This window comes from Scyliorhinus canicula, chromosome 12 (genome assembly GCF_902713615.1).
Source record: "Scyliorhinus canicula chromosome 12, sScyCan1.1, whole genome shotgun sequence".
NCBI lineage: Eukaryota > Metazoa > Chordata > Chondrichthyes > Carcharhiniformes > Scyliorhinidae > Scyliorhinus > Scyliorhinus canicula.
Window position 1 is genome coordinate 93,326,071 of NC_052157.1, and position 14,120 is coordinate 93,340,190.

The 14,120-nt window shown below is 44.3% G+C and overlaps 1 protein-coding gene across 1 annotated transcript in view; it reads left to right on the plus strand.

Annotated features, from left to right (window-relative positions):
• LOC119974296 (myosin-8) overlaps positions 1-14,120 on the plus strand; it is a 263,344-nt gene that overhangs the window by 56,951 nt on the left and 192,273 nt on the right. The window contains exons 8-9 of the mRNA XM_038813068.1: positions 5,056-5,091; positions 10,113-10,139. Of these exons, the coding sequence (XP_038668996.1) occupies positions 5,056-5,091; positions 10,113-10,139 (63 nt within the window). The remainder of the gene's footprint in view (positions 1-5,055; positions 5,092-10,112; positions 10,140-14,120) is intronic.

A 14,120-nucleotide genomic window follows, 5' to 3' on the forward strand; every position in this document is an offset into this window, starting at 1 on the left:
CCATAAGACACAACCACAGTGGATATCATCTGTCGACCAGTAACCAACCCGCCATCCGGGGTGCGTCTCTAGAAATCCAGGAAAAGAGTGTACCAGGATGACACAGCTGTGCATACTGCCCTGGTACTGCGCACAAACATGTAAGATGAACAGCTGATGGTCACATATAATCTGCAGGTTCATCCACTGGCACGCATGTTGGTTCGTGTTCAGCAGACAATTATCCGCAGGTGCCACTAGGTCACCCCCCCCCCCCCCCCCCCGAGGTAGATCCCATCGATCCACCTCAGACCCCGGATCGAGACATCGAATTGATGCCAGTGAACCTGTCTGCCTGACCATCCTGGTGGGCTCGGTCCACATTGAAGTGAATATATTCAGCATCTTCGGCATTTAGGGCGTTCAGAACGGCATGGATGCACCTGTGTACCGAGGTCTGGGATATCTCGAAAATGTCCCCACTTGGCCCCAGGAGGGACTCTGCGCATTTACGTTCAGGGCGACCATGACCTTGGACGTCACTGGTACGAGTTCCTCTCCCATACCCCCACGGTGCCAGGTGTGCCATTATCTGGCAAATATCTCGCACAGTCTCTTTATTCAGCTGAAGTCTTTGACGGCGAGCCCGCACCAATAGGTCCTCGAATGGCAGTTGGTCCCGTTGCACATGAGGCCACATACCACGCATCCTCGGCATCTACTTTTCGTCGGCCTGTTAGGCAGCCAACTCTCCAACCTGGGAGCTGCCTCCTGACACCTGTTGCCGCTCTGCTGCTGCACGTTTCACTGCTGCAGCTTCCTCCTTCTCCTCCTCGAGAAGCATCCACTCATACAGCCGCAGAACATCCGCCAGGACTGCGCTGACGAGCATGAAGGCCAAATTTATTGGATTAGTTCCAATAACCAATTTCTGCAGGTGGTGAAAGTACGACATATTGGAATGTTCCGTAGCATTTTCCCAACGAGGTCCACCGGATTATATGTTGGTGATGGTTGGCACTGCAGCATCAAACCCGGCATGTCCATCCATTCCCCTCCCCCATCACGACACACCTTTTTCCAAAGGTGGCAAAGACCACGGAGACCTCTCACCCTTCCGACCGGGGCTCACGCCAAGGGTGCGTGAGGCTGGAACAGCCCCGGGCAGCCTCAGACGCCGTGGCCACCCTTAATGGCTACTGCGGACGTTTCCCTGGGTTGGCCGCTAGCGCATGGCTGTCGGTGGGGGGGGGGGGGGGGGGGCTGATGGCGATGTGTGGAGGGTCGTGGGCGGAGTGGGCCTGCACCTACGGTCGGTAACACTCTGTAGAAACAGTGGTCAGGATGTTTGGTTAGTCGGGTGTGCGGCAAGGCGGCTGTGTTGCAGGCCACGGTAATGCAAGTGCCATTCCGCAGCTGGGACCCCACCCCAGCCAGCCCAGCGAGTGTTCGGGTTGGCAGCCCACAGTCGTTCCTCTCCGTGCCCTACCACAAAGTTCAGATGTTATGAAATTGGCAGGTACTTGCAAGTGCGTCCTTTTCTGGGTTGAAATTGCATGAAAGGGGAGTTAATAGCATAATTGTATGACTTTAAATAACGGAGGGAGAGTCACTTAATCTACAGCAGTGTGCAAATATATTTTCCCGATGAAGGAGCAATTTTCTGCCATCGCCGAACCTCCTTCCAGAAGTACCCATCTTGGACTGGTTACTGTTTGGTATTTTCTGAATTTATCTCAAAAAGCTCTTTGTAATTGAGTGTTTTTTTCGGAGAAAGGGATTTCATATAACATACCCATTTGGGATCAAGGAAGAAACTGATGTAAATGTAACTATATGATGTAATCCGTATACTTACTAAGTCATATTATATTATTTTCTTCCTTGGCGTATGTGGACTTTCCTTTTTTCCGTTTATAAATATTGTTCAGTATTCACACAAAGCTTGGAATCTTTCTTCCTGCGCTTTGAATCGTTCATCACATTCAACACTACGAACCAGTGCTCCTAGTTACTTTCTGGATATTGCGATACCCTGACGTTGAAGATCAGCGTGTTTGTCAACAAATATTTTGGAGGCTGTTAGCTGAAAATTTAAAACACATAATTTTTTCGATAGTGGAACATGTGACTGAAAATAAGGTCGCTGTAAAAATGGCCCAAATTGATGAAATCTGTAAATACGTTGCAATGAACATTGCCTTCAGAGATTGTGACAGTTGAAGCAGTTGAAGAAACAGTCGTCTATTAAATGGTCAAGAGTTGTCAGACAGATGAAGAACATCTAAACGTTAAGAAATTGAACTAAGTAAAATTAAATGCTAACGTGAAATTAACAAATTATAAAATGCCGTGAAACGTTGAAGATAAAGAGAAAGAATTCAAATCACAACACGTGCACTTGAAAATCAGCAGTTAGTACTGGCCGAGGGGAAAAGGATAGAGAACAAGAATTTGAAATTTAAATGGATAAAATTAAATGGGATAAAAACGAATAATGCAGAGCACGAAAATAGCTCCAGAAGTAAAACTGGCCAATAAATATTTCGAGTTCTGAAAGCACCTCCAAAATATGACGGAAACAAAGTCCACGCAGTCATATTTTATTCCCTTGACAAAATATCCGGGAAAACGAAATGTTTGGAAGACATTTGCACACCACTATTACCGAGTATTTGTGGTGTGCAGATGCCAGCGTTGGACTGGCGTGAGAACAGTTCAAAGTTTTACAACAGCAAGTTAAAATCCATCAAGTTTGTTTCAAACACTAGCTTTCTGAGCACTGCTCCTTCCTCAGGTGACAGATTATTTGTGGTCAGGGCTGGTAACGCTTCCGCAACTTTGTCAGATGAAAGGACAGGGAGTGCGACACAGTGAAGAAAACTATAGTTCTGAAGTATAAGAAAGAAGTCTGGACAGATTTATATTGAATTTGACAAGGTTTTAATTTGATTCGTGGGAGCATTAAAACAGAAGTAAAATTAAAAAGCCGTTAGCGAAGTAACTCTGCTTGAAGAACTGAAAGCTTCATCTCCTACAGTAATCAGAACTCATATGGATGCAAAAACAAATATAAATGAGCAAAGTCCAAAATGGGTTGATGCGAGACCAGAACGAGATCGTGGTTAAATATTCCAAGTTGTCGACACCATAAAATGAATTTTAAAGAAAAACTATCCCCTCCCAGCTTCTACCCATACCCCGATGCCTTTGGTGATTCTCAACGTGCCTAGGTCTTTTAGCTCTACCAGCACGTCATGGTGTTTCCCGATGATGCACAATTGATGTGGAGGAAGCCAGCTGTTTACCTCATCCCAGAGCCGTATATGCCCCAGGCTGGCGCCCTCTGTACGCTCTGCGATGGGCCTGCCCCATTCACATGCGGGCGGCAAGTGCACAGCCATGCAGCCCTGTTACGTGTGCCGCCTGTGAGAGGCGGCCTCATCGGTGGGGTGCAACTCGGGGGAGCTGCTGACTACTGTCGCCACTCCTCGGGACTATTCCGGCCTACCTGGGAGTGTCCCTTTCTTCTGATAGGTCACAAAGGACGTTGTTGCTCACCCACTGGAACCCAGGGGCAATAGGATATCCATCATGATCTCCCCAGCGTCCAGGAGCCTCTCCAGTTCAGCATCCCTGAATCTTGGAACTGGTCTCCTCCACGCCATTTTTTGGACCTTGCTTTTGTTGGCTGAGCATGTGCAGTTTAAGTGCTGCGCGAAAATATCAGCAACAAGCTGTAAGCACGGGCCTGACAAACCAGCTGGCCAGCCGGCATTTAGGGCGAGAAGCCGTTGAGGCCTCGTTAAGTGGAGCAATTACCCTGCATAGCTTTGCCGTCTTCGCTGGGTCGGGTGCCGGGAAACTCATGGCAATTATCTCTCGCTGTAGCACGTTCACATTTTGCTGGGAAATTGCGCACTCAGTCCATTCCTGTAATTTGTTAAAAAAAGAATCACGCAATAAGGAAAATGTCACCTCACACACGTTTGGGCAGAGTCCAAAGGGACAGAACTGCATACAATTGTATTATATCCGCTATAGTGGAAGGTTTTGAGTGGCTTCAAAGGGACATGCCACTGACAAGCGTTGGGAACAGAGAATCCCGCCGCCAGAACAGCGTAACATCTCCTGCAGGCGAGAAACACTTGGTAGGGAGGCTGGCGATTCCGGCCCATAACTAAGTTTCAGCCGGAATAACTGCCTGCTGGATATCACTATTCCCACTGGCAGTCAACCGTGCTAGTGCTAGCATGTTTCCGTTTGGCGTCGAGTCCTTTCCAGAGAAAATACCATTGACAAGAGGTGGAGAAGAGCAACCCACTGCTGGCGAACAGCGGGCCACAGAGATACATAGGGCAGCGGGACTGGCGATACCTCTCACCGATCTGAAATCTCACACATGTCAATTATGAAATGGAGATGCCGTCGTATCATTCAAAAAACGTTGTACAGCAGTTATTTTTGACTGCATCGGAACATTGTTGAAAATATGAAAACAATATGTTGAAACATTGTTGATAATGTGAAAACAATACGTGTATCTTTTTATGCGTACATCGAATAGACTTCCCGAAGGTTTACTTTTAAGAACCATTACAGTGAACAGAATGGCAGATTAACTGACCAAGTTATATACTAGATATGGCTTACCTTAAGAGATAAATCAGGTGAAGTATCAAATTTGATGCAGGGTTATTTCAAGAGAACGTGAATACGCATGCATTAATACAGTATTAATCATGCGAATATCATCCAATATCAAAGGAGCATTGAAGAGTTCACATTAAAGTTTGAAAAAAATGATGAAATCGTGTAGTCTTGTTTCTCTACATCATTGGAACGGTGTGTGGTTTCAAAACTAAATTGATAGGCACCTGCAGAATATTAATTTCCCGGGCTATAGGTTTAGACACATGTAATTTTATTATTTTCAATATGTCCAAAGCTCACAGAAAGCCGATAGATTGATCAAAATTGTGATCTGCCACAATGAATCTGGGATTCAAGAACCATTAAATCGGCAGCTGTAAATATTATGAAGAAAACATATTGCGCGTTTGTATCACGATCCAGAAGTATCCAAGTGCCAAGAAGCCTTAAAGGATTCAGGTAAGCATCCTGATTCGAATTTATGGCATATATAGAGCAGATTTTGGTAGACTTTTTTGTGCAAGTTCTCTGAAAATCTACCAACACATACTTTGTAACTTTGCACACTGGACACATAAAAAAGGAATGTTATTCTTTGTCCCAACGTAACCTATCCTTATTTGGAAAATATATTTGATTCATAAGTTGAGATGTTGATGAACAACTTCATTCAATTTGTTCACTTGCATAGATCTTTGCATTTTTAGAAGTGTAACAAAGCGGTACCTACATTTACCAATGTTGGCTGCATAGAAGAGGTAGGAAGGCAACCAATTACCGGACTCTTATAGAGTTACACTGCACAGCAAGGTCCTTTGGTGCATCGAGTCTGCACGGTCAAAATGACTAATATACACTGAAGTCGTATGCCAGAATTTAGCCAATTGTACCAATTGGTATCATATTTAAACTACTCACCAAATAACATCCAAATGTTATCGTGAGGTTTCTCAACCCTACTACCCTCCGCGACAACGTATTGCAGACTTTCACCCCGCCCTGGTTGACATTATCGTCCTTCGGGCAATTTCTGTAAGTTTGGCCGCTCACCCTAAAATTAAGCCACCTCGTTAGTTCTGCTTCAACTGACAATAACTTCTGGTTCCCAACAACTCTGTCCTACCCATCAAAATAATCTTACACAATCAGGTACAACATCAGTTTTCTATGATTTAAAGCAGTGTTTTTATATCTTTTTTTTTCGGGGAAACATTTTTACGGACCGGCCAACCATTGGGACCAATGCCTAACCACCTTCGCAACCCATGCCAGTCTACCTTCGTAACCCGCACTAGCTGAACTTCGTGATTCACACTGGCTGTAATTCACGACCTACCATTTTCTCTAATTATTAATTTAGACGTGAGTCTGCTTTGTCTTCAGGATCACACTGTAATCATTTTCACAGGAGGAGAGGGCTATGCGCATATCGCGTTCAGGATTCTGCGAGCTCCTCAGGACTGTCATAATGTTTGTGAGAACAGAAAGTCTAACCTCGGACATGGCTGTCTCTATGAAGGACAAAAGCAACAAAATGCTTGTTTTAATCACTGCGGATACTCCTCGAAGAAGCTACTCCAGAATGTTGGCAGTTACATTGACTTGGGCTGTGCTTTTAATGTGCTGTCAAAGCTGATGGGCAGAAGATCTGGTAGCTTCTTTTGGAATCAGGCTTGCCAGACGATTTACAGTTTCCCTTTTAAAGTTGTTTTCTGGTGGCGCATTGGTTTGGCCCTGCTGCCTAATGGCGCCGAAGTCCCAGGTGCAATTCCGGCTATGTGCCACATGGAGTTTGCACATTCTCCCCGTGTTTGCGTGGGTTTCACCCCCACAACCCAAAGCTGTTCAAGGTAGGTGGATTGAACATAATAAATTACCACTTAATTGGAGAAAAAAATAATTGGGTGCACTGAATCTATAAAAAAAGAACAAAATAATGCTTTTTTCTTCGATGTATCGTAGCATTGTGAGGGACATGTAATCATTTTGACTTTGCACTGCCAATGACCTAACTTCCAATGACTTTTGGAAAGCGGTGATTGCTCCACATTACCGAAAGGGATCATCATCCCTCCCTTGCAATTTGAGGATCATTTTATTTAAAATTCCAAAGATGTCTGCAATGTAAGACAGTGTTAGCATCCAAATTTCATCAGAAACAATCAGCCAGAGAGGACAATTTATAGAGGAGGAAACTGTGGATTTTTTTAGGACATGCAGTGTTGAAGGAAGCCATTCGGCCATCAAAAATCCCTGACCCACGTCAGCCCTCACTTCCACCCTATCCTCGTAACACAATAATCCCTTCTCACCTTTGTGGACACTAAGAGCAATTTATCCTGACCAATCCACCTAACCTGCATGTCTTTTGAATGCGGGAGGAAACTGCAGCACCCGGAGGAAACCCACGGGGACACTGGGAGAACATGCAGACTCCACGCAGACAGTGACCCAGCAGGGAATTGAACCTGGGACCCTGGCGTTGTGAAGCCGCATTGCTTTCCACTTGTGCTACCGTGCTGCCCTTAGTTCCTCACTTCCTCTTCGTACCTCAGTTTGCACAGTCTGAGTATCTCCCATAATGACAGCTCATTATAATAACTATTGAAGCGGATGAAATCTACCATCATTGGAACTGACTGGTCACTGCTTCCATTCAGTGCTTCAATGTACTCGAAAATGTCAGCAAACGACTTATCGCCAGCCTTCAGTACACAGCGGGTGATGATGTGATGGTTCCCCATGGTTTTGATTATAATCCCTTGCCAAATGTTCAGTTATGGCATGAGTAAACTATGGGGAATATATACTCTCTCCAGATAATTTGAGTAATGCATAGGGAATGAAAACAAATCAAGGTCATAGCCTTCTTAATCATCGGTGTTCACAACACAGTCAGCTGCTGCCATGCCTCTGTCGCACTTTGACCACGGGTACAAGTCCCAACACTCCGGGGCGCATGCCCTCTGATGATGGGCACGCATGTGCAGTGCTTCCGCATTCTTTTTTGCTGGTAGCGGCCGCCATTTTTATAGCCGTTCGCATCGGACTGGTTCACAGTCGGCTGCTGCGGCTGTTCCACGTGAATTCCAACGAACGGGAATTCCGCGATGGCTGGCTCCGCCGCCCTCCCGACAACCGATACCGACCCACCCGCGGGTCGCAACTCCCACTTTGAAAATGCCTGCTGCAAAGAATACAACCTGCGTCTGTCTAACATCGCTCCCCAGTAAAAATGCTCAATTCCAGGCAACATCATGGTGAATATGCTCTGCAGCCTCTCCAGTATAACTAAATCCTTGCCTTACTTATCGCTTGTTATTCATTTGTCTAGTCTACAAGTGACTAAATCGTGGAAGCTAAAAAAGATCACTGTTTTTGTTTCTCTCGAGCCAGACATATTTAATCGACTGGCTCTGATGCATTGCACATAATTGGCAGGGACTAAACAAATATGCATGTACATGTCGAGTCATCATTCGGGTGGGTCTTCACAGCTTTGTTCCAAGTTATCGACTCAATTGTTCCCAACGGCAGGAGTAAGTAATAAATTGTCTGTGCTCACGAATGTTGGGCGCCAGAATGGACCGCATCCGGGGCTAACAGTTTCCTTGTGTGTTGGCAGGAGTCGGAAATCATATTGACAAGCGGACGGAGTAGTAAATCCTTGATTGGGTTTTGTGACAATCGTCCATGGTTTCATGATATATATTGAACTGTCTTTCCTTATTTTTAAGTGTATTCACATTTGCAGTAGTCGCTTTGCCCTGTCCTGCAAATTTTGGACTGTTTCATTGTGGCCCCGTGACGGCAACATTACGCCACTTCCAGGATTCTGCTGCACACAAAAAAAACACCTTCAATCGTGGTTGTGCCAGAACAGCAGAGCACCAAAGATATATAACTCCCATCCAATGCTTGGAAAACGTTTTGCTGATCTGGCTTCTCCTACTCCCAGAATTAGGGTTGGCGAGATATCTAAGTGCGCTTGACAGCACTGGTTAAAAAACAATAGCAAATAATAATTTATTTTATTGTCACAAGTTGACTAACATTAACACTGTAATCACGTTACTGTGAAAATCCCCTTAATCGTCAGATGCCGGCATCTGTTTGTGTACACAGGTGAATAAATTAGAATGTCCAAATTACGTGACAACACGTCTTTGGGGACTCGTGGGCCCGGTACATCGGGAGGAATCCCATGCAGACACAAAGAAAACGTTCAGACTCCACACAGACAATAACCCAAGCCGGGAATCGACCTGGGACCAAGAAGCTCTGAAGTTACATTTCGACCACTATGCTTCCCGTTGACTTGACACTGCTCGTCATATTTTTTCCCATCTTCCCTCAATTCAGAAACAGTAAGACGTCTTACAACACAAGGTTAAAGTCCTACAGGGTTGTTTAAAATCACGAATCAAACCTGTTGGACTTTATCCTGGTGTTTTAAGACTTCTTACTGTGCTCACCCTGGTTCAACGCCGGTATCTTCACATCATGCTACCATCAATTCAGAAACGTACTTCTCGCCATCCTTATTGTTTTTCAAAATACTTCAATACTTAGCCAGTTACGGTGACCATCTCGTAAATTTGCCCCTATTTATATTCCTACAAAATGCATGTCGTATTTCCTCAACATTAGGAAGCGGCCGCTGTGTATTATGACTTTTGAACGTTTGGCTTAAAACAAGCTCCATAATGCAATTCAATAAATCTACCTCCTGCATGTCTCTTAGAGCTTTGCTTGGCCTCAAGGATTTCTCTCAAACGTGCTTCTTCCAACACATTTCTTTGGAGCAAGTATTGTTGGGTTGTCTAACTATATATAAAAGTGGAATTGTACCTGCGATGGTTTTTGCTTGAGTGGAGATAAAAGATAATCCGTCTGGTATTTCATTGTCAATGTTAAGCATTGATTAATATAAGACATTTTCTTAATCATGTTAAAGTCTGTGTGAGCAATTAAGTTTGGTTTAATATATCGCAACCGTATTTGTGCGTGGAATCATTCATTAGAGGAAGTATCTATTCCTCACAGTCTTACGAAATAAATAAAATACTGGAGATTTTGTGGGGCATTCTGGCAAATGTTGGGGTCTTGTCCGGGATCGTAATACTTTGAAGTTTTAAGAGAATAAATTTAAACTCTTTCTGTTAACGCAAAATGCGAGTTATCTTCTTTCCCCCTCGTCCTCGTGTCTTAATGTCTTCATGTCAATTGTCTGGAACAATCAAATTGTAATCACGATTATCTTCTCATGAAAGCAAATATGAAGATATATTCACCTGCATGGATCTCTATTTAAAGTGCGAATTATTATCGTCTTATGACATTCATGTGTACTGCTGTGGTCACCAATTTCACTGATTTAGAATACTGAAGTGAACATGAGCAACCGTTTAATTGCTGGAGCTCCAACGGGCATAACGTCTTGTTCATGAAATATGTATATCATTTACGTGCCTGAATAGATGATACAGTAAACGAACTCAAAAAAGGTATGTGAATTAATGCATAAGCCACATTTGGAGGAGATAAATTTCTCGTGTTAAATCTCTCCGTTCTAAATCGATGGGACATAATCTGCAGTAAATGTCTGCAATTAGTGCCATGTTTTTTTATTTACGAATTTGTAGGTAATATACTGCTCAGAATGGGTGAGGCTTAACCAACAAAAAAGATTTATCATCACAAGATAGATCAAACAGGTGCCTCCAAAAGCAACCTGTACTGCAGGATCCACAGTTCCGCAGAAAAAAATGCTAATTTTGTCCAATGGAATGGCGAAATCAAATCTTACCACTGAAAGTTATATTGGATACGACGTATCATGCGAGTCATTGTTTCACTTGCAGTCATGCGCTTGATTAAAATTTCGTCAGATGACATGGTGAAATCTGTTTTCGTAAAATGGTTTTCTGATTTTTGTTCGGCCATATTTGAAATATCTTCTGAATTATGATTTCCATGACATCAAGACGCAAGTTATCGATGAACTCTCGAATTGCGATAACGATCTAGAAAAAAATCCTATTATAGTGCCAAATAAATCAGAAAAAACTGTATTGATGTCTGTTTATGCGTGTTTGTGTGTGTGTTGCATTTGCATTTGTGTCGAGGTGCGTTTTTGCGTGCCATTGTGTGTGTACTCGTTCAACTGCAGGCGTAGAAATATTTGTTTCCAGTTGTGTGAGACAGACGTCGTATTGCGGGTGATCTCGGAACCATAAGATTTGAATTTCTAAATGAACTTCTCAAAGAGGAAGCGAAAATCAAAAGTACGGCATTGAAAACATGCTACATTGAAATGGCCCGTGAATTGTTTGTAAACAGGAAAAACCGAATAAAACGAAGACTTTGTTGGCCTCAAAGGCCTATCCATTTTAGATGCCAGCTATGTTTTGAGCATGTGACCTGCTAATCAAGTGAAAAAGGACAGAGCGCAGGGAGCATGGTGGATTTCCATCTTGGGTCACTGGGTGTGCGGATTCTGCACGTTCTTCAGGAATCTGTGTGGGTTTCCTCCGGCAAGTCCCAAATGACGAGTTGTTTGGTGAATTGAACATTTTGAATTATTCCTCGTGTGCCCGGAGAGTGGCAAGTAGGTATTTTATTTGTGGCTTCATTGAAGTGTTCATGTAAGCCTACTTACGACGATAAAGAATGTCATGAACAAAAAGGAAAAGGCTGTACGACACCTGTCGCGTGCATTCAAAGCAGAACCAAGCAAGAGACGGATACCGCCTTATTCGGGAGAAATGGTGTCGTGTGATAGTACGTACTGAAACAAGATCACTGGAAGGATGGCGAGTCTTCGACTGTCTTCGTAATTTGCTCTGCTGAGCCTAGTTTTCAGTAAGAAAAGGACACAGATTTACGGTTTGCGCAATTAAGATATTTTCACGGTTTTTGGATCAGTGCGATGTGTCTCAGAATTGGTCAGCAGCAAGTCTGACGGACTTATTCAAGGTAGTCCAGAAGCACATTCGTAAGAAGGACCGGCCGTTCAGTGTAATGGTAGTGAAGGTTCTAGTTTAGATTCTATCAGCAGGTGAAAATCCAGGTACCAACTTATGGGTAAAGTAAAAAGAACCATAACATTTAGGAAATGTCATTTTTTCTATTCAAATGCATCCATTTTCTAAACATAATTCAACATGGGATGTTAAAAACGTTTGATAGATTCTGACTGTATCTAATCGATAGAAAAGAAGGGGAAATTAAGGTGAATAACCTGACGTTAATAACATTGACTTTATAACGGCGATTGAAAATAGGCACACACAAATTAGGTTGAACATAACGAGAGAGGGCAGTTTGGGCGCGAAGTCTCAATTTAAATTGGAAAAAATGACTTAAAGGGAGAAAACAGGACATCGCTCCACCTACGAAAGGTTCAGTCTGCTCACACAGGAGTATATAAAATCATGTCAAGATATTACACGAGTATATAAATACAGAAGGAAGACTAAGAATGTGGCCAGATTTCTCGGGTCGTCGGAATTATCTTTCCAACTGACTCCGACAAGAGGGTTTGCAGCCGGCATAGGGTAGCAGAAATGGGAAATCACAGTACCACGCGGAAGGATGAAAGATTACGGCTGCCAGCGAACGTGTCCCGTGGAGAAGCACTCGGCTGGGGACCAGCGAATCCGGCTATCAGCTGATTGTCCAGGAAAAGGTTCAGAAACTGATGTTTTAAAAAAGTAAGCGCAGTAAGAAATCTTACAACATCAGATTAAAATCCAACTGGTTTGTTTCGAACCATGAGCTTTCGGAGCACTGCCCCTTCCCCAGGCGAATGAAGAGTAATGTTTCAAGAACATATATGTAGACAAAGTCAAAAATGCAAGGCTATGCTTCCAATGCGAGCATTTGCAGACAATTAAGTCCTTACAGATCCTGAGATGGGTAACCCCAGGATTAATAGCTGGGAATTGTCTTAAGCCAGGCAGTACGTGGATATTGCAAGCCTATGCCAAATGGTGGGGGATGAATGTAAGGCTAAATGAATCAATGTTTCTGGTTGAAACCGTAGTCATGTATGCAGAACTTTGCTATAACGTTTTTCTCAGCGATTTTGTGTTGTCGCACATCCTGAAGGCCGCCTTGGAGAACGCTTACCTGGAGGTCAGACACTGAATGCCCTTGACCGCTAAGGTGTTCCCCTACTGGAAGGGAACATTCCTGCCTGGCGATTGGCACGCAATGTTCAGGCATCCGTTGTCGCAGCGTCGACATAGTCTTGCCAATGTACCGTGTTTCGGGAGATCCTTTCCTGCAGCTTATGAGGTAGGCACCTTTGACCGAGTCGCACAGGTATGTACCGTGTACCTGGTGTGCGGTGTTCTGACGTGTAATGGTGGTACCCATGTCGATGAAATGGCACGTCTTGCAGAGGTTGCCATGGCAGAGTTGTGTGGTCGCTGTTCTGAAGGCGGGGTAGTTTACTGCAAACAATGGTTTGTTTAAGGCTGTTTGGTTATTTGAAGACAAGCAGTGGGGATGCCGTCGGCAAGATACTCATCTTCATATGATGGCGTGTAGAAGGTTGCGAATAATATGTCGTAATTTCTCTGATCTGGTCATGTCCTGGACGACGAAGTGTGCTCTATTGTTTGTGACCAGTGTTTGTTTTCTGAGGAGGTCGGTGAGGTTTCTTGCTGTGCCGCGTCATATCCCGTTTGTACGAGGGCATCTTTCAGTGTCTATAGATGTCTGTGACGCTCCTCCATGTTTGAGCATATCCTGTGTATACGGAAGATTTATACATTGGAGATGGCTTACTTACCCATCATCTATGGACATGCCTCAGCAGACAAACATGGGACACAACCAACAGAGTACACTTCGTGCGGTCCAGTACGTCCAGGAAGTGGAGAAAATACGACAACTTATTTGCACGTCAGAACACCAACCAGTAGGTAAGTGGTACATACTTGCGTGACTCGGCCAACGTTGGCTACCTTATACGCTGCAGGAAGGATGTCCCGAAGCATGGCACATTGGCGAGACCATGCAGACGCTGCGTCAATGGATAATCGGATATTGCGTAGCTATCGCTAGGCAAGAATGTTCCCGACCAGTCAGGGAACATTTCAGCAGTCAAGGGCATTCAGCCTCTCATCTCCTGGTAAGCGTTCTTCAGAGCACGGGCAGCACGGTAGCAATGGGCAGCACGGTAGCATAGTGGATAGCACAAATGCTTCACAGCTCCAGGGTCCCAGGTTCGAATCCTGGCTTGGGTCACTGTCTGTGTGAAGTCTGCACGTTCTCCCCGTGTGTGCGTGGGTTTCCTCCGGGTGCTCCGTTTTCCTCCCACAGTCCAAAGCTGTGCAGGTTAGGTGAATTGGCCAGGCTAAATTGCCCTCAGGGTCCAAATTGCCCTTAGTGTTAGGTGGGGTTACTGGGTTACATAGAACATAGAACAGTACAGCACAGAACAGGCCCTTCGGCCCTCAGTGTTGTGCCGAGCCATG